Source organism: Caloenas nicobarica, chromosome 1, assembly GCF_036013445.1.
Source record: "Caloenas nicobarica isolate bCalNic1 chromosome 1, bCalNic1.hap1, whole genome shotgun sequence".
Taxonomy (NCBI): domain Eukaryota; kingdom Metazoa; phylum Chordata; class Aves; order Columbiformes; family Columbidae; genus Caloenas; species Caloenas nicobarica.
Window position 1 is genome coordinate 124,053,318 of NC_088245.1, and position 23,173 is coordinate 124,076,490.

The following is a 23,173-nucleotide window of genomic DNA, read 5'->3' on the forward strand; positions in this document are numbered from 1 at the left end:
CCAACCGTATTATGAATTTTTGTAGATCGCAGAAATCCATAAAATTAGGTATCTACAAAGCACTTGTAGCTTAAAATGTTGCTACTGTGAAGCATCAAATATCTTGATTAGTACTCATGATTTTTAACAAGCTGTTTCTCTTTTCTGGATAAAGCGACTTCTATCCAAAGCACAAGTTTTGAGTCTTATGTTTAGTCAGGCTGTAGCCCATGTTTCCATTTAGAAGTCCTTTGTTGCTCTACTTGCTCTGGCTTTCCTTCACATTCATGTCTCTTCCTGTCACTTAACTTTGTATGCCAAGAAGCTCAATATCCTGAGTCCTTGCTGATGAGAACTCCTCTTGCTATTCAACAGAGAGCATCATCAGAGCGACACATTTCTAATAAGGCAACACTGAAGACAACCTGTTGTTACTTGCAAAATTTTAAGCTATTTAGACAACAGTGCTTTCTAGGTTTGGTGTCCTCCCCCTTCTTTTCATCTTTATCCCAAAATCTGGTGTTTGAGAGGTAAAATAGAAATAATCTCTAGGCAAAGAAAGAGGAACTAAAATTCTTGATGAGTATGAAGGCTATCCTAGTTAAACAAAACTCCCCCAATAATCTCAAAACCTTTAAGTGAGACAACCCAGATGCAAGTATCTTAGTTCACTTCTTTTAACAATACATTTGTAAACTAAAAAGAATGATTCATTTCACCTATATCTGCAGAATCAGGAGGGATCTACCTCTCATTCAGAATATTGGCATTTTTTGCCTTCAGAAAAGATTCCTGAATCCACAAATACACAAAACCTAGTCACAACTTGCAAGACATCTGTGTGCCAAACATTAATTACTTCCACTAAATGTCCAACTGTAAGGCTAGCCCAAACTTTATATTTTAATTATAGTTTAGACATGTAAGTTTACCTTACCGCTAAACATAGTATACCACTTTTACTGCCAAATAGAAAACTGGGAACTTGTAGCTATGAGCCATGCCTCCATGCCTGTCCAAAGCAAGTAGTTCCGCATACTGAGTACATATAGCAGGGTCATTAACTGCTGCATTACAGCAGTTAAATGCTGCTGCCAACTCTGGTCCAAATAATTAAATTATTTTGTTTGCTTATTTTGTCATTTTACCTATATGCTCAGCTACATTAGGATCTCAAGGAACATTTTTATAATTATAAAAGTTTTCCACAGACATTTTAACACATTATTGCCGCCCAGCTAAGCCAATGTGTTGGTTCATTATTTTGCAAAGAGATTTTTCTGTGACATACCTGTAACAGTTAAGACAAGCTAACCTAGCTTATACTCCTAGCACTGGATGGAATATTTTTTGAGATTAAAAAAATACAATATATCTCCTTCTTTGCATTAGCTAGGAGCAAAGAAAGATTTGATTGGTATCTCATGCAACAGATAAATGCTCTGTTGCTTTGTCAAGTACCAGTGGGAGGATAAGGGAGAAAGAATCAACATCTCCCACAGTGCTACAGGACACCAGTTGAACAAAATTATAGTAACACTTCAACGGAATGAAACATTTGCCAACTGAATGTTCAGCACAGTCCTCCACTCATCTTTTACAGACACAAGCAACTTAAAAGCTGCACATTTACAAATCGTATATTGTAACTCCAAAGACATAACAATGCTTTGCTTGTTTCTGGTGTGCAGGACAAAGCATGTCTTATCTCCTACGCAGAGAGAAATTGTTACCTTTGAACTTAATTCACAAACAGACTAACAAGTATAATTTTGAGATATTACAATAGCCACATTTAGGTACCCACATAATATAAAATATGAATTAAAATATGAGTTTCATACAGCAGAGTAATATTCACTATATACAGACAAGTCATATTGCTATGAAAACCTTAACGTTAGAAATGTAGTTGTTTAAACCCAATTTTTGCCTTTTGACAGAAAGACAACAGAACTAAGGATACTTCAGGGATTACAATACAAGGTTTCCATCAAATCTTCTCCACTTGAGACAAACCAGAGCATTTGATCCCAGAGGAAAGAACCCTGCAGTTCTGTGCTCACTGAGCCTTCCCCACAGCGATACTCTTCCACCCCATTCCCCAGCTCCCAAAGTGCCTGATTTGTCCTTGACAGAGACAGTTCCTCTTTTCACCCCATATTATAGCTATGGGGTATCCGATAAAGTGAATGTATTGCCATGTCTCTCATACCTGGAATCACAAATTACAGTGCTGCATAGGAATACTTCCCATAAAAGTGTTTTCTTATTACAACTTCTGAACATCATGACCAAAATCGGCAATTAACTTAGAATCATGAAATTTCAGATAAGCACAAGACAATATTAACTAACTAGTACCTTGCCCAGGTTGCAATTCAAGGCACATTCCTCATCTAGGCAGTAAGGATTAGATAAAGAATCAAAGGATAAATTCTTCTCTTTGGTTACGTTTTAGTGCTAGCACCTCTTATTAAATACTAACTTAGTTAAACACTGCACACTCATCTGTTTATGGTAAAGTGAAGCACATAACTGGAGGAGGTTCATCCCTCAGATTGAGACAGTTGTGTACTGCCTGAGTATGGCATGGAGACCTTTAGAAAGGAGTCTAAGTAGTTGACGCAGCCCAGGAGAACTGCCAGGCACTGCAGCATTGCGTCTTCCATTGTCACTGACTGGAAGAAAGAAATGCTCAAATGTAAACAGGCATTCATAGGCACGACTTGTCCAGTGCACACCGACTAGACAGGGACTGACAACAACTGCAACATGACACAAAATGTAAAACATTTTTAAGAACTGATTCTACCTGTTCACCACTTTCTCCAGACACTGAGAACAGTTTCTCAGCAAGACTAATGTATTTCAGAAGCACTAATTTAGTTGTCTTCTCCTGTGCAATAACACAGATAAGTTCTAAATACTTGATTCCTCTATGGTATATGAAATGTTTATTTAGCCTTTGAAGACAAGAACTGTATTAAGAACCATTTTAATTGCTTTGTTTGACAGTGTGTAATGACTGACCTTGTAAAATTTAAATATAATTTCATGATGAAGGTAGAAAGAATTTGTAAAGGTAAATTATAGTAGAACTATACATATACAAACAGGAAATCTAATATAAAGCTTTCTATTCTACAGAATTCTTTTATAAAGGAGAGAAAATAAACAAGTGCCTAGTTACATTTTATTAATATCTGTATCAATTTTGATTATTGGATATCTAGGCTAAGATTTTTAACGAGTAACAGAAGTTAGACTCCTTGAACCACAATTAAGTATACAACCTTGTTACAAACTCAGTCACTCTCTATGCCAAATACAGCACAATCCACAAGACTATTATCTTGTCTGCTAAAATGCCCCAAATCTGATTTAAAAGGATACCTGACCAGCTACAGACTTAGGTATCTCTTTCTTTGCCATACAAGTACACTTTTCCAATGTTGTGACTTCAGGCTAAAACGATGCCCAGTCCAGCAATTCTAAGCACCAAGAGGTTTCTGAAACCATTCAGTTCTACCTAAATAAGATACTTGAAACTACTTGGTTTGGAATACTAATGATATTTTGTACTCCAGGAAGTTTTTGAAAAGAAACAAATTCTGTGAACATTTCCAACTGCTGAGATGTTCACTTGAAACAAAAGTATTGAGCTCCAAAGGATGAATCAGAAGAAATTTACATCTGTTGTTTTGGAGGGATGAAAAAAGATATAAACAAAAATAATACAATTCATTTATCTCCCTATCTCATATATGATATTAAGACACAAAGATAAGGTAATTTAAGATCAGTTTTAAGTACTCACCGCAGAACATAAAAACTACAATGCAGCGGCAAATGCAGTGCAATCAACTGTATACTACTATGATGTTAACAAGTTTACCTTTAACCTAAAATATATTGGAACACCGAATGAATCTTATGGTCTCATAAATGAAAAGGCACAGTAGATACTAGTTAAATTGTTTGTTTTATCTTATATTATCACAGGTATTATCGAGTGTAGCCTACTTCAAGAGAATGAATTAGAAATGGAGTTTTGCAAAATTTAAGAATATATTCATAGAGGAGATAATGTAATTGATATTCACAGCCAATAACATAAGGAATAAGTCTCTACAATTATGAAAAGAGGTTGTAATTTAATGTTGCTGTCAACTTCACTGTATCTTAGGCATTTCATCAAAACTAGCATTTTGACTAAGTAATTAAGCATTTTGACTAAGTAAAGACATAAGATAAGACAATTTAGGAACAACCTTGATTAAGGTTTTTTTAATGAAAACACATTTTAAAAATAAATATTTCTGTATTTCACATCTTTACATATTTTCCCTTAATTTACAAGATAAGAAGCCTTTATTACGTTTAGAGCTCAGCTGTGGTAGAATTTTTGATACATTATTTGAAAAGGTTTGTATTTAAATGTGAGCATTATCTATTTGACCGATAATTATACAAACTGCTAGGTATTTTAGCAGCAAACGAGCCTGCCGTATTTTTGCACCCAGTTACTAATACAATAAGTAAACAAAAAGTTCTCTTATAATTGGGGAAAATATTAATTTGGTGATTATTTATAAGCAATTTTCTACCAAATTCAAATGTAACAGTCATCTTTCCAATGGCAGTTCCTAAAAGTTGTCACGGATTTTTGGTCAATTAGGTAGAAGTATCTGAGAATTATGCAAGTTCCTAGACTACTTTGTTTTGAGCAATACTATTTATTACCCAAGAGATAGGCGTGTTCTGCCTTGGTTTAAGAGCAGAATTCCCACTACACACAAACTCTAATAAAACTAGGAGTCTCAGGAAAGCTTGAACTTGCTTTGTGCATGAAGTCTCACAGATGAGGCATTTTGAGTGCTCTTTCCACAAGAGCAACAGCCATTAAATCACTGCTCCACACACAGCATCTTCTAAGCCAGGGGTGTCAAACCCATTTTCCATGGGGCCACATCAGCCTTGTGGTTGCCTTTAAAGGGCTGAACGTAATTTTAAGACTGTATCAATGTAACTACTCCTACATGTATACAGTCTTAAAATTACACCCAGCCCTTTGAAGGCAACCACGAGGCTAACGTGGGCCCTGGTGAAAATGAGTTTGACACCCCTGATCTAAGTAGTTTCTCTGGCAATGGGAATACTACAACCATTCCATGCTGAGTCCAGGAAAAGGTATATATGCCTTTGTAAATATTTACATCTAGCATAACAATAAAATCACCAAGACTCCCCAAAATACATCTTACACACCTAGTGAAACTACAGAAGGGAGAAGACAACAACCCCCTCTGAATTAAGCTCGTGCCTCTCAGTTTCAATAGTAAAACTGCCTCACTGCCTTGTTTTCACCTCAAACTCATCTCTTCCAAGAAAGCAAAGAAAGCTGTCAGAAGGCAAAAATACCAACATACAGCATCAAAAAGTAGCCTTCCTGTTAAGCACTGCTTCTACACATTATGAAATGAAGAACAAAATAGCCTCAAGCCAGAGGAAGCTTGAAGTCTTCCGAATAACTGTCTACATAACTAATTTTCAGCATTTAAAGTGATAACTCTAAATACTAAGATCTGAACACAGAAATCAATTTTCCCATTAAACTACAAAATAGTTTACAATTATACAAGGTATTATTGGACATACGGCAGACATTCCAATAAATCAGTGTCTTTATTTAATGTGCATTTTCAATTTCTAGTTACTATAAGCTTGTTACTTGTTGAGCCTTTCACCATTTAAAATACTGAATTTTGTTTGTTTTGGAGGGGTTTTTTGCTACTGTCACAGTACTAAAATTATTCATCCCTCTGTCCATTTATAAACTGTTTAGGTCATTTATCATCAAACCGAATGCTGAGACTAATTTTAGAATTGATATCCTTTAATCATATTTATCTGTAAAACACTTCAAAAGAACTCCATTTTAAAAGGAAAAAAAAAATCACCCAAAAAGCACAACATGTTATGATATGTCCAAAAAGCATATGTATACATATAAAAGGTGGGCAAACCATTCTGCTTTCTTTTAAAATGAACTGTGAATATTTTGTTTGTCTTGTGTGTCTTATGACTGCAGAGATTCTCCTCTTTCTACCTCCCGGCCTAAGACTGTGAGTTGTCTTTGAATTGATATTGAAATAGGTAGCAGTGTGGTCTACTGCTTTTAATTTTTCCTATAACAATGAATAACTTTAATATTAAAATAATCTATTTGTTACTTAACTTCAAACACACCTTCCATCCTAAAGCATACGATGTAATCATGGTTGATCTAATTTCAAAACAACTAGAGAAAGATTAATGTATCTATCATAGTGCTATTCGTTCTAAATACTTGTTGCACAATTTATTGCACCTTGCAGGAAACTGAGTATTTTTCTAGTCAGATTTCAGGAGAAACCATCAGTTGAATAAGCTGATCAAGTACTTTAACATTAGAATATTTTATGAAAAAATGAACGTTATTAAAAGTTTGTAACTAAAGGCTGATTTATAACTTCTCTCTGAAGAACACTTCCTCTACTGACTTTCGCCATTTCTGTAGTTTTCTTGTGCAGAAATAAACAAAACAAAAAAAACCCCACACAGTTTTAACAAAAGACTGATCAATAAAGCATGAAACCACAAACAACATACAACTACATTCAGGAACAAGTACGAGCTTACGAACAGCAGATAAAAATTCTGCATGTCAGTAGAAATTCAGGTCTCTTTATTACAGATTTCAATTTGAAGTACTGATTCCAGCAGATTTGCTGACCTGCTACAGTCTGGCACTTCTTTTATGCAAAAGGACAGAAATTCTAATCTCTTTGCAATCACAGATCTGGAATCAGAGGTCAAATTTGTTCTTAAATAGATTCTGCAGATTAAGTTGATTCAAACTCTAAGTTTGGATGCCAAGTAGTATTTTCTTAAAAAAAAAAAAAAAAAAAAGAAAAAAAAGAAAAAAAAAAAGAGATAGATTTGAGAATGTTCCCAAAACTGACACTCTAAATCAGTCATTCTAGTTCCGTATTTTTTCCATAATCAGGTTAAAAACCATTTAACTGAACATTTAGAAGAAAGGGTTAAAAAGTTTAAGACTACCTTCAGTTGATTATTGAAAATATCGATTTCTTGAAGTTTAGATCTGGTTTCTTTTTCTACTTCATCTAGTTGGTCTCGGAGCTGTTGACGTGCTAGTTCCTTGGCTTCTAAGGCTCTTTTGATGGTAAGAAGAGAATCTCCTGGTTTTAAACATATTGTCAAAATAAGTATTTTCTTACATGGAGAAATTTAGGTCATAAAAACCAACATTTATCAACATGTATCTTGCAACAACAACAAAAGAAATTACAGAGTACACTGTGCAATGCAGCATCACATCCCGTACGAACTTAGACACATACAAATATTAATAGATACTTACTGTGCAAACTATTCTGTTGAACTTGCTTTAGCTGGTCATTTAGCAATTGCTTTTCTGGAATCAACCTTCCAAGCATCTGCTGAGATTCCTGGATAGAGGACAATGAAGAGAGAGGAAACAAGAAGAGAAACAGATGAAAACGTGAGTGAAGGATGACTTTAGCCATAAGACCTCTCATTTTCATTTCTTCTGAAATGACTCTTCACTTTTTCTTTCATTAAATTACATATTATTGCTATTATCCGAGCATGATCTCTGTGGTACTACCACTCAGAGACAGTTGTCGGCCAATACAAAAAAAGTGAACGTATTAAATTGAAGCATATTACTTCAGAATTTATCCTCTTTGAATATATAACTTGGCTTGGAATTACTTGAATTTCAGGGCAAAAAGACAAGGATAGGTTTCAGGAAATGTTAAAACGAGGACTTACTAACATTTAATTTTTTGTTTTAATAAATTAACTTTGATCAGGAATAGAAAGACAAATATTTACAGTCTATTTCAATAAGAGAAAATAAAGGCTTTCACTCTAAAGGAATGTATTATGGCCAAAAGCTATACAACACAAGCTCTGTCAGATGAGAATATTTGAGTCCTAGATCTCTTGATTTAGCTCTCTTGAAAGAGGATTATGATCTCTCTCAATTTCGACACGTTTTTAAGACTGTACACCAATATATTACAAGAGACCCTGCAGATGAGAAATTCCTCCTTCGATGGATCATAAATATCTCCTATATAATCCTTGCTCTTTCTAAAGGATTAAGTGCTGCTTCATACACCTTTCAGAAGCCTTGACCTCCAGCTTCAAGTTGTCAAAACATATCATAGAAGCATGGTGTGAAACAGCTTATTTTATAAAAGCTGCCTGAGTATCAACATCCCATCTTTCAGACAAACTAAGTAATTTATTTCAGCAGTTGTCTTGAATTGCAGGCTTTTGAGGAATCAGCCATCTGACAATTCCAATTTGTCACGAAGGACTGCAAATGACATAACACAATTCTAAGAATAAATGTCACCTGATTGCTCGATACCAGGGTGAGTGCCATGAAAAGTTTTTGTTTTTGTTATAAGAGCAATAGGTTGATCGTACTGCCATGACTTCATAGTTTTCCCACTTTACTCATGGCAGTCTTTGACCAAGCCTCTGCAGTGTACAGCTCCGATGTTATGATTAGGGGATGACCAGACTACTGTAATCTCTTTCTGTTCCAGAAAATATACTTAGATAGCACAGCACAGTCAAAGACTTCATCAATTCACAAAGTATAAAAATTAAGATAAACTATGCATTTGACTATTAGGGGTTAACAGACATCCCTCACTGTTCAGCTGCATTGCCTATAGCATCAGCAGATCTTTCTCAGCCCTTAAAGGATACCATGAAGGCCAGATACTCCTGTAATGGGACTATTATTCCCTATCTAGAACCAAATGAGAAACAGCAATATATAATGCAGTATTTTCCAAGCCACCTGCCAGAGGGGGCCTGCCTCTTTCCCAACAACAACCATTACCATGTTCTTAAAATACATACAAACACTGTCCTTTGTGTTCAAACCTTCCCTTCAACCAAACCCTCCCATACAAATACCTGCATGCCCCACGCCATAGTTTGGGATGAAAAATTTAAACAATTATTATTAAATTAGTATAGCACACAGGCATCGCGGAAATGAAATTTTCAAGTAGTAAAATCCAAGAAAGGTGGCATCTAGTACACTAAATGTACTGACAGATAAACCTCATTCCAATTCAAGAACCATTTAGATAAGCCAAATAGAATGGATGTCAAAATGAGGCAGGATTTACAGAAAAATTATCATTCTTCAAGTACAAAAAGTAACATAGGATAATACTTAAGGGTGGAATGTAATTCTACCCTAATTTGTTTATTTTTAAAGGGCAAATTACTTCTAAACTCCAGACTATTGAACCTTAATACACAGAACAGTTTGAGAGTACTTAAGAATGGAGAATGCCAAAGGACCATGAGGGTCAAGTTCAGTTTCCTGAAATCACAGGCAATCATGTAAGCATACAGAGAACAAAGCATCTATTCCAAAAGCGTCGACAACATGCTTTTCCACAACCTTCAGTTCAGCTGTACTAAAGAAACAGATGAAAGAAATTAAGGCATCACTAACACTGAAGTTTCATGCAACAAGAAATCTCCAAGAACTGCATAATGTCCCATATAGCAGCAGAAGGCAAACAAAACAATGAAAAAACAGTTTCTCTCAATCTAACCGAAGTTCTCTTCTGATCCTACACCCTGAGCAAGAGGGCATATAAGAAACTGAGACACCACTATACATCTTATATTTCTGCCACATACTCTGCTTCTGGTGCTTCAGAGGAAAGCCATCACTTGAGAGTCAAAGTGTTCATCAAGGAGGTTGTAGAGTCTCCTTCTCTGGAGACATTCAAGACCCGGCTGGACAGATTCCTGTGCGATCTGCTCTGGGTGAACCTGCTTTAGCAAGTGGGTCGGACTAGATGATCTCCAGAGGTCCCTTCCAACCCCAACCATTCTCTATGATTCTGAGACAGGTAACTAGCAGAAGCCCTGCAGACAGCATAGAAATTATTCAAAACACATACAGTTAAGGTGTTTGGAAGGTAGGATCCTTCTGAACACCCCTGTAAATACCACTCTACCAAATACCACATTCATCTAACTAGCACAAATTTTCATCACCCAGGATTGTTATACAATTTCTTTCACAGGTTTAATCACACCATCTTGAAACTAATTAATAGGCTGATGAATAATTACTCCTTTGAATTAACTCATCTTTCCACAGCAATTGTCAGATGTGTTACAAACTAAAATATTTCCAGATGAAGATACAATATCCTACAAAGATAACCAACAATATTGGCTTTTTAACCTATTTGAGAGTTTAGAAGATCAAAATCTCCCTCTAAAACGTCACTTACTGCTTTAGTCTTCCCTCTGCAAATTAGATAGTAAAATTTATAAGATATTTGAGAAACTCATCTTTTTTAAAGAAAAAGCTATCTACTCTTCCAGGTTCTCCCTAGATAAAATTTCTCCTTTTCTGCTAACTAGTGAAACTTCTTTCTGGGATCACAATTATGATAAACCCCTCAAGTGACTCTAACTGAAATATTAGTGGTAGAGACCAATGATCACCTGAGAGACAATAACACCACAAAGCCAAAGCTATTGCCATCAACTGAAGAACAAATCAAAACAAAACAAAACACCACCACCTCAAAACCAAAAATCCAACAGAACAACCACCAAGAAAGAAAAATGTGATTTTCATTACAGGAGTGCTCTTACAGTCTTTGGGAACAAAGTAATTTAGGAGCAAATAGGCATTAACTAAGCTGCTGGGTACATACCATCTAGTACCAATTACAATGACCAGAGATAGTTAAAAATCACTACAAATATAGTAGTGATTAAAAAAAAAAAGGAAAATGTAAACAGATGTGCAAAATTCATTCTGTTTCACCAGGATGCTTCAATAAAAAAATTTCAGAGTGGTGTCAAAATGCTGAAGACAAAAAAGAAAAACAATCTGCTTTTTGACCATTGCAATTGGATAAGTAGCAGAAACTAAATGTCAGGCAGTTGAAGAATTGCTCTGCCTGCCTTAACATCTCACGGTGCCGTAGCTAAAACCAATGTATAAAAGCTGGAGGTAAGGGAAGTGCATCTGTGATCAGCCAAAGGTATGATTAATAATTCAAAATATTGTGAATGAGTCTACAGAGAACAATGCTCCTTTTTTATCTAGTACTTTTAATAAGCTACTTAACTACATGTAGTTGTAAATAGATTCTCCTTCTCATTACTTGTTTCCCAACAGTGTTGGTCTCACATTTTTTTCTTGCCTCTGCACCTTCCATTTATTATACTCAGCTGTGGAAGCTCACTCCAAGTTCTTGACAATAATGATATTTTCTCATATTTTTTTACTATGTCTGTTATAATGGGACCCTATCCCAATTGGTCTCTACTATAAAATAAATAACTTATAGGTCTCTATTGTAACATACCATTTTTTTTTCTTAATTTTTATATTATGACAAAAGGAAAAAGATACTTTATCTTTTCTGACTACAGAGGCTAACTGAACAAAAATTACCAAGTTAACAGAAATGACATCTGAAAATAGGATATGAATTCCATTCAATTTGTTGAAATAGCATTTCTCTATCAATGGCTATTTAGCTGCACAGCTGCTTCTGCATGACCCGAGATCATTTCTATGGAAAGCTTTTGGAATAGAAAGCTTAGAGGGAAATTCAGGTGGTGGTTGCTTTTACATGGACGTTGGCTGTGCACATTAGATCAGTGGTCTTTAACTTATTCAGGTAAATGGGGGCTTTTGCATGCATTTTATCAAGCATAGTCAGTTTTTTGTCTTTTTGAGCCAGTACTGCTAAGTGTAACATTTTACTACACTTGATTCAATACTGTTTGACATCATTTTCAGTTGCCAATATAGCAGCATTTCATTAAAGAGAAAAGAGCGTTTTCAAGCCAAACTATAGCAGTTCTTTATGTCACAAGCTTCTCTTAGTAGCATTTCTTTTTTGCATCAAGTGGATACAAACACTGTGCAAGAATATGACCCCTAAATTATACTCTTTACAGCAAACTGCTGCTAAAAGGAAGATGTCTTGTGAGAGGTGTAATGGTGTACACAAAACTTCAACAGAAATGTAAGATATTTTAAGAAAAAAGGAAAAAAATGAAGTCAAAGAAATACCCATGCATAGAACGAAAAGCCTAAACTTTCAAGTTCTGGTTTTCTTCAAATGAATGTACTATCTTAATTATGCTTAGAAAGTTAAAATGGAAAAGTAGGATTAGGTTTTAAAATAGGTTTTACACCTAAGCCCTCATAATATAAATGAGAGATCCACTTTGTAGTGCACTGAGAGCCTCCATTACTGGCCAAGAATAATTTCAAGCAATATAAAATATTTAATAAAGAAAAAAACGCCCTAAAACAAATACTACAACTCATCTAGAAACCTTAATAAATTGCAAAGAATGTTCTTTCACTCAAAGCAGACACTTATTCAATCCCATCTTTAGTTTGACAGAGAATTTCAGACAGATACCTTTCAAAAGTGAAGTTACTGGTTAAACTGGCTAGTTCTTGGTCTAACCCTGGAATTTGTCTTTCCTAGTTATTTCATAATTTAAAAAAAAGGCATAAACAACAAGCCACTTCACTGAAGTCAATTCCTTCTTTCAGCACACAAACAGCAATCACTGCCAACAAAAATACATGCTGTGAAACTTCATTCTCTTCATTCCCTCAAAACCTTTAACATCTTCAACCAAGCAATTTATTTACTATTCCCCACAACAGGATTCCACGAGGATGAAGTGATCATCATATAGCACACCTTCAACTATAGAAAGCAATTCCTGAAGAACTCATTGAAATGAATGAAAAATTATCTACAGTAATTCCTCATGTACAAGGAACAACACATATATTGAAGTAAGTTTCCTTGGGATATTGATGCAGCTGAGCACGTCAAAATGCAGGGCTAAGAACAAAATTAGAGAATGTTTTCTCACCTGTAGCTGCTGTTGCAAATGGGTAATTTCTGCAATTCTCAGTTCTCTAGATTTATTTGTACTTTCAATATCTTGTCTTTGGGTGGACAGACGACTTCTAATATCCTGAAGCTTTCCCTCCAACTGATTTTTTTTATCATTCTTTAGAAAAGAAAGAAAAATGTGTCTTTTTTTTTCTAGAATGGTTTGTTACGCAAGATTTAAAAAGTACTTTTAATCCATATTTAAAAGTCAAAATTACACAAAACAAACACAACCGTATCACAGTCACTACTGTGCTTGTTTGTTTTACCTGCAATGTGACAACTTACTAGAGCTTCCAGCTCAAATTCTAAGGTCTTCTTCTTTGCCTTCAGAACAACTATGTCCTCTTGTTCTTTGTTTCTTTGATTTAGTAGTTCCTGCCGACGATTACGCTCCCATTCAAGTTGCCGTTGCCTCTCAAGTTCCCGTTTTGCAGCCTGTAGTATTAAAATAAACATGAAAGATCTATTTTGAGAAATTATTTTAATTGCTGATATTCCTATGCTGAAGTACATTTAAAACATTAATATAAATACAATGCTAAACTGTGGACTAAATATGTGCCTCTGTTTAAGCACACAATTCACTCAATTGTTTAAATGCTCACTTGAAAGCACTGGTGCAATGGGGTTTCACTGTATAGCAGACAGGTGCTTAAACAATATCTCTCCATTTTAATCAGTTTCCCAACATCCAATCAGAAATTATTTAACAAGTTGTTTGACATTAAGACTTCAAGAACTCTCCAGGATAGCATCAAATCTCTCTCCAACCTCCAACATTAGACATTCTGCAGCTTTGCAAAGAATAATCAAATGCTGCAGCACTGAATACGTCATTAATTGGTAATGTGAAAAGGCAATCGTTTTTTCAAGTTAACCAATGTGTGTTTACTTTAACAAATTAACTAATCAGAGGAAAACCACAAATGCCACCAATACCCACAAGTTTTTCTTTGTTCATTCTAGCATCTATTTATATCAAAGAAAATAATAATGATTATTTTTTAGAGAAGTCAGAGGTTAGGAGCACTTTGTCCTACACCTAAATGTCTCATCCATTCATTTCACATGAAAAAAAAAGAAATAGCAAACTCTTGCCTTACCTTCAAAAACCCAGAAACTGAAGTTAATTCTTTAAATGTTTGCTTATTAAGAATGATGGCAAAATATCTAGTGTACACATTACATTTTGTTCTAATCAAACACAGCTGTCAGTGACATAACCACCTTCCTTTTATCCAGTTGGTTACCTCTCTTCTTTCTATTTCTTTCCTCCTTTCCTCTTCTCTCTGCCGTTCCAATTCCCGTTGTTTTTCCAACTGTTTCTCTAGCTCCAGTTGCCTTTTACGTTCTTGCTCCTGCCGCTCACGTTCTTTCCTTTCCTGCTCTGCCCGTTCCAGTTGTGCTAGACGCTCTTGTTCCTTGCGTTGCTGTTCCAGGAGAGCCTGCCTCCGTTTTTCAAGTTCTAAATTGCCACGTTCAAAGTTCTCACGTTTTTTATCTTCAAATGTAACTTTAATGTGTGGAAACATGGGAAAAATGAGAATTAAACTTCGCTACTGACTTAAAAAGCAAAAAACCACACACAAACATACAAAACAATGTATGCTGAATCAAAGTGAAACAACCTTCAGTGGTACTAGATGCAGCTCTCAACTACTAACATTATAAGTCTACAGGTAATTCTAGGTTTTATCATTACCACCAATGTTGTAGATGTCCTTTAAACCCATACCCTTAGGAAACCAAGGTGTGAATTTCAGTTCCTATTCCTCAGGTTTCTAGATTTCTTCAGAAAGTATGTGTAATTTAGACAACCCCTACGCCATCTAATCTTTTGTGTGAACACAGGATCTGGAGGTCCTCTATATATTTGATAATAGAAGCAGCACAAGAATCAACACTTCAATTACTACAAGTAAGGCAAAGAATTCAGCTGATGATATTATCAAAAAAGCCATTATGCGAATGACCAGAATGTATTTAAACTTTATATTCTCATAAGATTAGTCATTACTGTTAGGAAAAGAAATGTCTTGCTTAAGTCCTTGAGCAGCTGAACTCAGGAACACTGCATTCCTGCAGATTCACATCCTCACACCCTCATCGCTCAGTGTCCTAAAAGAATGACCTCGGTTCCAGCACAGGTTCCCTGACATTCTTTCACAATACCAGAGATTGTCCTTTCCCTCTTGCACATTCCTAGTCCCCTCCCTCACAGTTCCTCCAAGCAATTCTTTCCAATTCACCTTCTGCTTCTTTTCATACCCTGTGTGTCCCAATCCCATACCCATATCCTATATTTCTCTCCCCACATGCCCAACATGTACATTTTAGCATGCAAGTCAAGAAATAGCACATATTTACTTCAAAGTGTGCATGCACCAATTGTTTGACACGTTGGTCCAACATGTGCTGAACCACTTGAATTTTTGTCTTTTTTCTAAGTTGGGCCCCCTTTCCTATTGCCAATCACCAATCTTCTAAAACCTGAAAAAAAATTACCGCTTTGATGTCTTTGACTCTGTCAAGTTTGTTCGAAGTTAGCAACTGGGTTCAAAGAATATTAAGATACAGACTGATAGAGAATGTGATTTAGGAAGCCAAGCAAAAAGAAAAAAAAATGTCAAGAAAGTCAGCTAAAAGCACTAGGTAGAATGGCAAAATGCTTGCAAGTAGCATGGCAATTAAGCAACCATGGCTCAGAAAACACACACTACTAAGAAGAAACACCAGATTCTAAGATGTAATAGGCTAGTATGGTTATTCAGCAAAACCAAGGTAGCTACCAGAGATAACAAAGCATATCAAAAGTATGAAAACAGAAGAGAGCAACTTCTAGCAAATTAAATATGTAGCTATCTTCTCTTACTTTGCTTAAGGGAAAGTTTCTAAAAGGTTATAAAGGCCAACAAGGAAACCTCTTTCAAATGTCTCAAAAGAAAAATCACCACCTAGCCAGATTTGGCAAAGCCAGTGAAGAAGCAAGATGACATTCACTATTATAAGTGATCTTTAAAATGGAAAATCTGTGCATCAAATATAGTAAAAGGCTTATATTCTAGTTCCTCTTGAACTGGAACTTTAGAAGAAAAATAAAACCAGAAAACGAAGAGTAACAGGTTGCCAAACCCAGACAATGCTAATCCATAGTTTAAATATAAAATTCATGAACTACTAGCTGTGGTGTGCAATCTGCCCACCAATCAGTGCTGTAAGACTAGAAGATGACAAGTGAAACACCAGTCTTTAAGAAAAGACAGTATAATGATCCTGAAAGCTACAAACAAGTCAGTCTACTCCCACGATGGGCAAAGTAGCAGGGGCTACAACAGAAAGCGAATTAATTACTATACATGACTAAACGTGATACTGTGGAAGAAAGAGTGCAGGAGAAAGCTGCCTCTCACATCTAATAGACCCAATTGCATCAATAAGCAAGTTGAAAAAGAAGATCAGGTCAACAGAAGAATACTGTGTGATTTTGAAGGCTAATAAAGAAACTAATCCAAGGCAGTGTTTGACCTTCCTGACTGTACAAACCAACTACCAAAGTCCTCTGATTCCAGAGACACAAGGCTTTGAGGCCTCAAAGAGCCAATACGGGAGAGTCAAACCTTACCTGTGACCAAGCGTTTCATTGTGAGGCCTCCATGAGGTCTGCTGCAGCAGTCTCTGCTAACTCCCTTCATCCTCCTACAGCCAGGAATTACCCAGCAGACTGCCAGCAGCGGTTTGGATTTTATAATACAAAGCAAAGACAAGAGTTGTATCTGAACTGCTCACGTGCAGATCCTCAAACTAACCTGGTATGGAAAGAGACAGAAGGTCCTTGGGAACTAACGAACAGTTACAAGATTAGAATTCAGGGGTGAAATAAACTACCAACTTTCACAATGACAGAAAGATTCTCAGTAGCCTCCCTCAAAGATCTCTACCAGCAATTGTGCTGTTCAGTGTGCAACAGTAATCTGGAAGAGATTGAAAAGTAACAAGAGCCAAACTACACTCTACCTAAGTTAGAAGATGGAGACAGCGAAAAGTTTTCATTGCAGTCCTATAATAGGGCTGCAAAGTGCTGCCTCTATTGAGAATACGTAAGATAAGCAGCCTGAACATTGTTCATATCCACATTGTCAGTAATACAAAGGATCATGCAACAGTCAGGAATTAGCTGGACCAAGTAATGTCTTGGTTACGCCTCTGGCATGTCTCAACTTCATCCAGAAAGAAAACATTTCTTAGTAAATCTTTTTAATTCCACAGCATGTAATCTGATGATAACACCTCTCTGATAACAGCACACAATACATCTCTATTTTTGCTTGCTCACCTGGTAATTTCTTTTCCAGTTGCTGCTGTTCTTCTTCTAATGCTGGTTCTTCTGGTAACTTTTGGTCTACAGATACTGAACTTACAGCAGATATGCCACTACCAGAGCGTACTCTTCTGTCAATAAAACAGTAATTCCAAGTTGTTTAAAAGAACCTATGCATACCAAATTTATTTATGATTTCATCAATAAATCATGAATTAAACGCAGTGATGTGATGTTTAATGACATTTAATGTTCCCTCAGTGTTGCCCAGAGGATTTTACTTACCCATTGCCATTAAGATAACAGTATCCTCCCGAGTCTCAACATCACACACTGGTGACCTGAGAAACCCCGTTCAAAGTTCACAGCACCATGGAACTTATATTCAGCCCTTTCCCCAAGATCTCTCACTTGTGATCAGTCTGAAGTTGGGGAAATGCTGACTCAGACTACAGCAAAAGTTACAAAGACAGAGGAAGAGCTCACTAGAGTCAAGCTAAAAACAAGACCCCACACAGAATAAATTAAAACAATTGTAATCTTCAGGAAGGTCCTTAAAAACCATGAAGCTATGACTGTATGCAAACATTTCTTTCCATTACCGTTACTGTATTCCCACTCATTTGTCCACAAAAAAGTGAAACAGAGAAACAGAAGTAATGACTCACACTACTATTCACAGATACAACTGTATCAAAACAGGTCTGAATTTGCTACAGTATCAATTCATGGCATGTTTTGAATTCCAATATGACCTATTTGCTCTACAAAAGTAGAAGTTTGAACTAAAGCACTTCAAATTCATATGGCCGGATGGAATAAGTTTTGAAAGATATGCTAGCATAAAACATTGACAAAACTGTACTCTTACAAGGAATTCTTGCTACTTCCAGCATTCAGTACTTGTAATAAAACCAAAAAGCTAGACAAGCATTTCCCATTGAGAAGGCACTCTATGCCATAGATGTAGCACAAAGAGGAGGGGGAGTACTTTCCAATCTCTTGTCCTTTGCACTCACAGGACAGCTTTCCTAAATGAAATAAAAATTTAGGAGTGAGATTCCAGAATTATAATCAGTTACCTAAATGAAGGTGGAATAAACTCTGGAGGCAGTACAGGTGGCAGCGGCTGACTAGACATAGCTACATCAATTAAGTGCATCGCCAGAATAAACTCTTCAGCTGTAAGTTTTCCATCTTGATCGATATCTGAAAGATTCCTTTTTAAAGGGAAGGCACAAAGTAAGCAATTTCTTAAAGATAAAAAAGTCACTCTTAAGAAAACATGGTTTTAACGTATTTAATTCCAAATTAATTCAATTTTTCACTATTTTGTTTTCACACTACTTTGTTTCTTTAAAACAAATAAAAAGCAAAAACCAAAAGCTTCACTATTTCCCACATTTCTCACACGTGTCTGCCTTGAAACTATCCTTACAGCCATGGCTTCTACTTCACTTGCTCTTTGAGTGCTGCCTGTACCATATGCTATATAAGCAACATTAATTAATAGAGTTTTCTTGAACACCTTGTGAACATTAATTATACAAAATCATTTGGAAAGGAATCAGCTCAGATGTTCAGTAGAACTTTTTGGTTTGGGCTCCTTCTTCCCTGGAAGTTCCTATCTCACATTCCAGAGCACACATTTGCATTAAAATCAAAGCCATTAACATTCTAGTCCTGACAAGCACAACATTTTAGCATTATGCACATATTAAAAATTATGGAGTAACATCTCTGGATGGCTTAAAACCAGTGTTCCAACAGATGCACGAGTAACTCATAGTACTTACTCATAGTAAGATGGTAGTGGGCAAAAATTAAGAGCCTAAACATCAGCTTTATTTCTCTAGCACGCTGCACTCTAATCACGCAAGAAAATCTCCCGTGATATTGTGACAATCCAAGGTAAACAACAGATACAGGACTTTGTTTACAGGACTTAAATTCAGAAGACAATTATAGACCCATTTGATCTATGCTTGTGCTAGTGAACTCAGGCTGGGGCACAAGAACAAGCCAGTCCAAGGAAAAACTAACATGCAAGGATACAATCGATCAGCCAATCCTAACAGTCTGGGTCTGCATCTTTGTTACAGAAATACCAAAATAGCTGCTACAGAATAGCTGACAGGCTGCACATGAGTGTGCCTGTGAGGCAGTGAATCCACTCCCCATACAGACTGACAAATCTTGCCCCAGAGAACAGTGACAGCAGTTCCACTGCCAGAGAGCAAGTTTCAGGAAAGGGAGCAATACTTAGGACAACAAAAGCTGTAAAATCCATTCCTTACCTCAATAGACTTGGCAGTTTTAAATGTCAAAAATTAAAAGAGTTATGTTTAGAACTCCTGGTGTAGGCTGACGTCATTCCCGTGCCCACACAACCTACATAAGTGCCAGCAACAAGCTGAGTATTTTTTGACTAATCATCTGCTGAATGATTGGGTTGATATTTTTTCCTTATAGTAGCTTTGTTAGGAAACAGAGAGAGTGCTTTTTAAAATATAACAAAAACATCAGTGCTTGGCAGAGAAAGCAAGCACAACTGAACCACTAGTTTAGAGTGACAACATAGTTGACATCCTCATGCAGAAGTCAGATGGGTTAGTGAGTTGACAATGGTTTCCAAGTAAAGACTTACAAAGTTTAGAAGTTAATTAGAAATAACTTGTAGAGGGCAACTGGAAATTAAAAATACACAGAGGCAGAATGAAGGCCATTTGAGAAGGCACCAAAGATAATAATAAATCAACAATAACCAAGTACTACTCAAGTAATAGAGTAGAAACATTACATAGTACATAGGAAAGCATGACCTTCCAAAGTACAAGGGATGAGAGAGGCTAATCCATGAGGCAATGAGAACATAATAAGCTTCAGCAAACAAGTTGTTGAAAGGAAAATGAGAAGCCAAGGCAAATCCTTTTAAAATCTATTATTTTAAAATTACGAAACTCCAGTTCCTTGGAAATAAGTCTTTAGAAATTCACATAAAAGGCAGATTAGCCCCAAAGAAAGTATGGTCCTGGATTAAGCTTCCTTTTGTAGTACCTGTGTGCAAGGTATGTGTACAAATGTATAAATTTCACTGGTGCTCTATCATATACAGCTGGGGATGCGGAAGACACAGGAGGCTGAAAATTTAGTCTGCCAAAAACAACCATTAACTGAAACCCAGCTTTTGAAACATCTATATGCACAGCATAAAAGACACTTTTTACTTTTGTGAAGTAATATTAATATAAGCATAGCAGTGCAGGTTTTGCTTTATAAAGTTATACATTATAAAGAGCAACGTATAATGATCTATTAGTGGAGGGAGACTGAAAAGGGAGAAAAAACCCTACAACATAGGGCATACAGGTTTAAGTACAGTTTCCAGTTTGGTAGAAATTGATAGATTTTTACCATATTGTAGCCAGCTGTGCCTGGGGTAAACTTGACTGCATAAGAATAGTTCTTGCTTGTGGACCTAACAAAGTGAAACAAGGATTAAAAAACAGGCAACTTTCTCATTTTCTTGCATTACCAAGTACCTACTGCACAAGCAGAGCTTAGTTCTGAAATGGTGACACTAAAGAGGTGTTATCAGCTCAAAGAGGCTACACACAAAATATCCCTAGGCATCCCCGAATATTTCCCAAAGGAAAATATTACAAAATACATAACCCTTCCCTTCTCTACAACACTTAGAAAGAAAAATTTTAAAAGAAAAAAAAGCTATGAGAGACTAAGATATGCTTCAAGAAATAGTAAAACTATGCCAGTGTACTATTCTAGTTTCTTTCTGAAACTGGACAGGCACCATCAGCAGTAGATGAACTGAACACTGTAAATGGCTGCAGAAGTTTTAACATTCCCATTGTACCCTTTCCAATAATCATTTCCCAGTGCCAACTTATTTCACAGAAAATAAAGGAAAGAAGGTGATAAAATGATCCCAGCTACAATGAATATTAGCTCCTAAATGAGATTATTAAGCAGTTCGGAGATTTGAACAGAAAATTATTGACAGTGACAACAGAGAGAAATGAGAGTCTCTTACTATCTGAAGAGCATTCTAAATGCTACTATAATTGGCCTTTTACAGTTCAAAAAAAGGAGACAACAAAAACTGCTTGAATACCTGTTAAGTGTCCACTCATTGTTTTATCATGGCTATTGAACAGCTGTCTGTACTTCAGTCTTGATGACTGAGGTACAGCCCACTCTGCCACTGGAGGCACACTAGAATTAGAAAAAGGATAATGAGGGAGGGAAATCTAATTTTAAATTTAATCACAGGAAGCTAACACGTACAACAGGATGAAGTATCGTATATAAATCAAGTTTTATGCCTTAAATGGTTCTTTTCACAAATACTCCCTTCTGTTCCTGAAACCACAACAGCTTTGACTTCTTGTTTGAAAATATTTAGCATAATTCAGTGTCTTAGAAGACGCTTTTTGGCATGACAGGCCTAAGATTTTTGCTTTTTTCTTTACTAGCAGAGAATTCAGCAAACTAAACAGTTTAGAAGAGCTAAAAGCTTTTAATGAAACATATAATAGGAAAGGCATTACCACAGTCAGTGCTATCTCACTTTACCCTGTCTTTAACTGGTTGTCTTAGCCAAATAATTCACAAGCTCATTAAGGAAAACAAATGTAAAATATGCTGAAAACAGAGAAATGAGTGTGAAAAAGCTGCACTTGAAAGCAGTTGAAGCTTCTTGTAATTGAACTCAACTGACAAATGTAATATTCCAACTTCTAATTCATCCACATAATTGGCTGAGTGCTGTTATTTGTAGCTATAATTTCCTATGCTTGAAGGCTGACAAGTCTTCATACTGAAAAACAATGACCACAGTTTTTCTGTCCTTAGGCACATTCAAACATTGTCCTTTTTTGTTTAGGTTGAAAAAAAAATAAAAGGCAACCAGATTAAATAAGCATTTATTAGAGGATACCAAATAATGGTACAAAAAAATTAACCAAAACCACCAAATACCTTTTCTCTGGTCCACTGAGCAGATAGCAGGCTAAGATCATTCAAAGTTGAGCAGAAAAGGATCCTGTGAGTACTCTACTCATCAACCTCATATTCTATTCTTACATGACAAAACCCAGAACAGCTACTACCTCTATTTCTATTTCCAAACTACTGTGCTTTAATAATACTCCTTCAAGGGAGCAAAGCAAAAACCAGCTGCATCTTAAATAATGAAAATAAGAATTGAAATTTTAAGGAAAAAAAAGCTGACAATTTTAGTTTTATCGATGTGCTATATTTGGTGTTTCCACACATTAAGTCTACTTTTGTCTTACATATATAGGTACCTTGATCTGTGAAGTAAGGTCACTGTACTATTACATAATGAAACTCTCCTTCACAGATACTCAAATGATAGTTTTGGAAGAAAAAACACTGGAGGACATAACAGTTGACTCAGGTATGCCAAACACCATGTATGCCAAGAATTCACTGCTAGTGACTCAGTAGACAAAGCGATAATAGCACCACAAGTGGAATTTTGAATTTCACCCTTCCCAAGATAATTATCAGCTAGGAAAAAAGAAAATCTTCAACTTTACATTTCGATTTAATGGACTCAGCTCTTCTTCCTCCCTTTCCATAAGCTCTGCAAATCAGCTACCTTGCTATCTGTTTTCTCTATATGATGAACTATAGTTCACCACTCAGCATTAGCAGCAGTCTTCGAAGGAAGACCATCCCTTTAGTCCTGGCGGATGTTTCAGAGTTAATGAAGTAACTGTGATTGAGCTAAGGAAGCTCCAGCAATCAAATAGATTCAGACAACCCTGCAATCTCATCTCAGAAGTCATCT

At 36.0% G+C, this 23,173-nt stretch overlaps 1 protein-coding gene across 6 annotated transcripts in view; it reads right to left on the reverse strand.

Annotated features, from left to right (window-relative positions):
* The window catches only part of ITSN1 (intersectin 1), a 144,595-nt gene that overhangs the window by 72,239 nt on the left and 49,183 nt on the right, over positions 1-23,173 (reverse strand). For all 6 annotated transcript variants that reach the window (XM_065652341.1, XM_065652334.1, XM_065652321.1 and 3 more), the window contains 9 exons: positions 21,470-21,570; positions 20,752-20,815; positions 18,420-18,557; positions 17,353-17,468; positions 14,270-14,532; positions 13,305-13,454; positions 12,994-13,134; positions 7,409-7,496; positions 7,087-7,226 (listed from right to left, as the gene is read on the reverse strand). In XM_065652341.1, the coding sequence (XP_065508413.1) occupies positions 7,087-7,226; positions 7,409-7,496; positions 12,994-13,134; positions 13,305-13,454; positions 14,270-14,532; positions 17,353-17,468; positions 18,420-18,557; positions 20,752-20,815; positions 21,470-21,570 (1,201 nt within the window). The remainder of the gene's footprint in view (positions 1-7,086; positions 7,227-7,408; positions 7,497-12,993; positions 13,135-13,304; positions 13,455-14,269; positions 14,533-17,352; positions 17,469-18,419; positions 18,558-20,751; positions 20,816-21,469; positions 21,571-23,173) is intronic.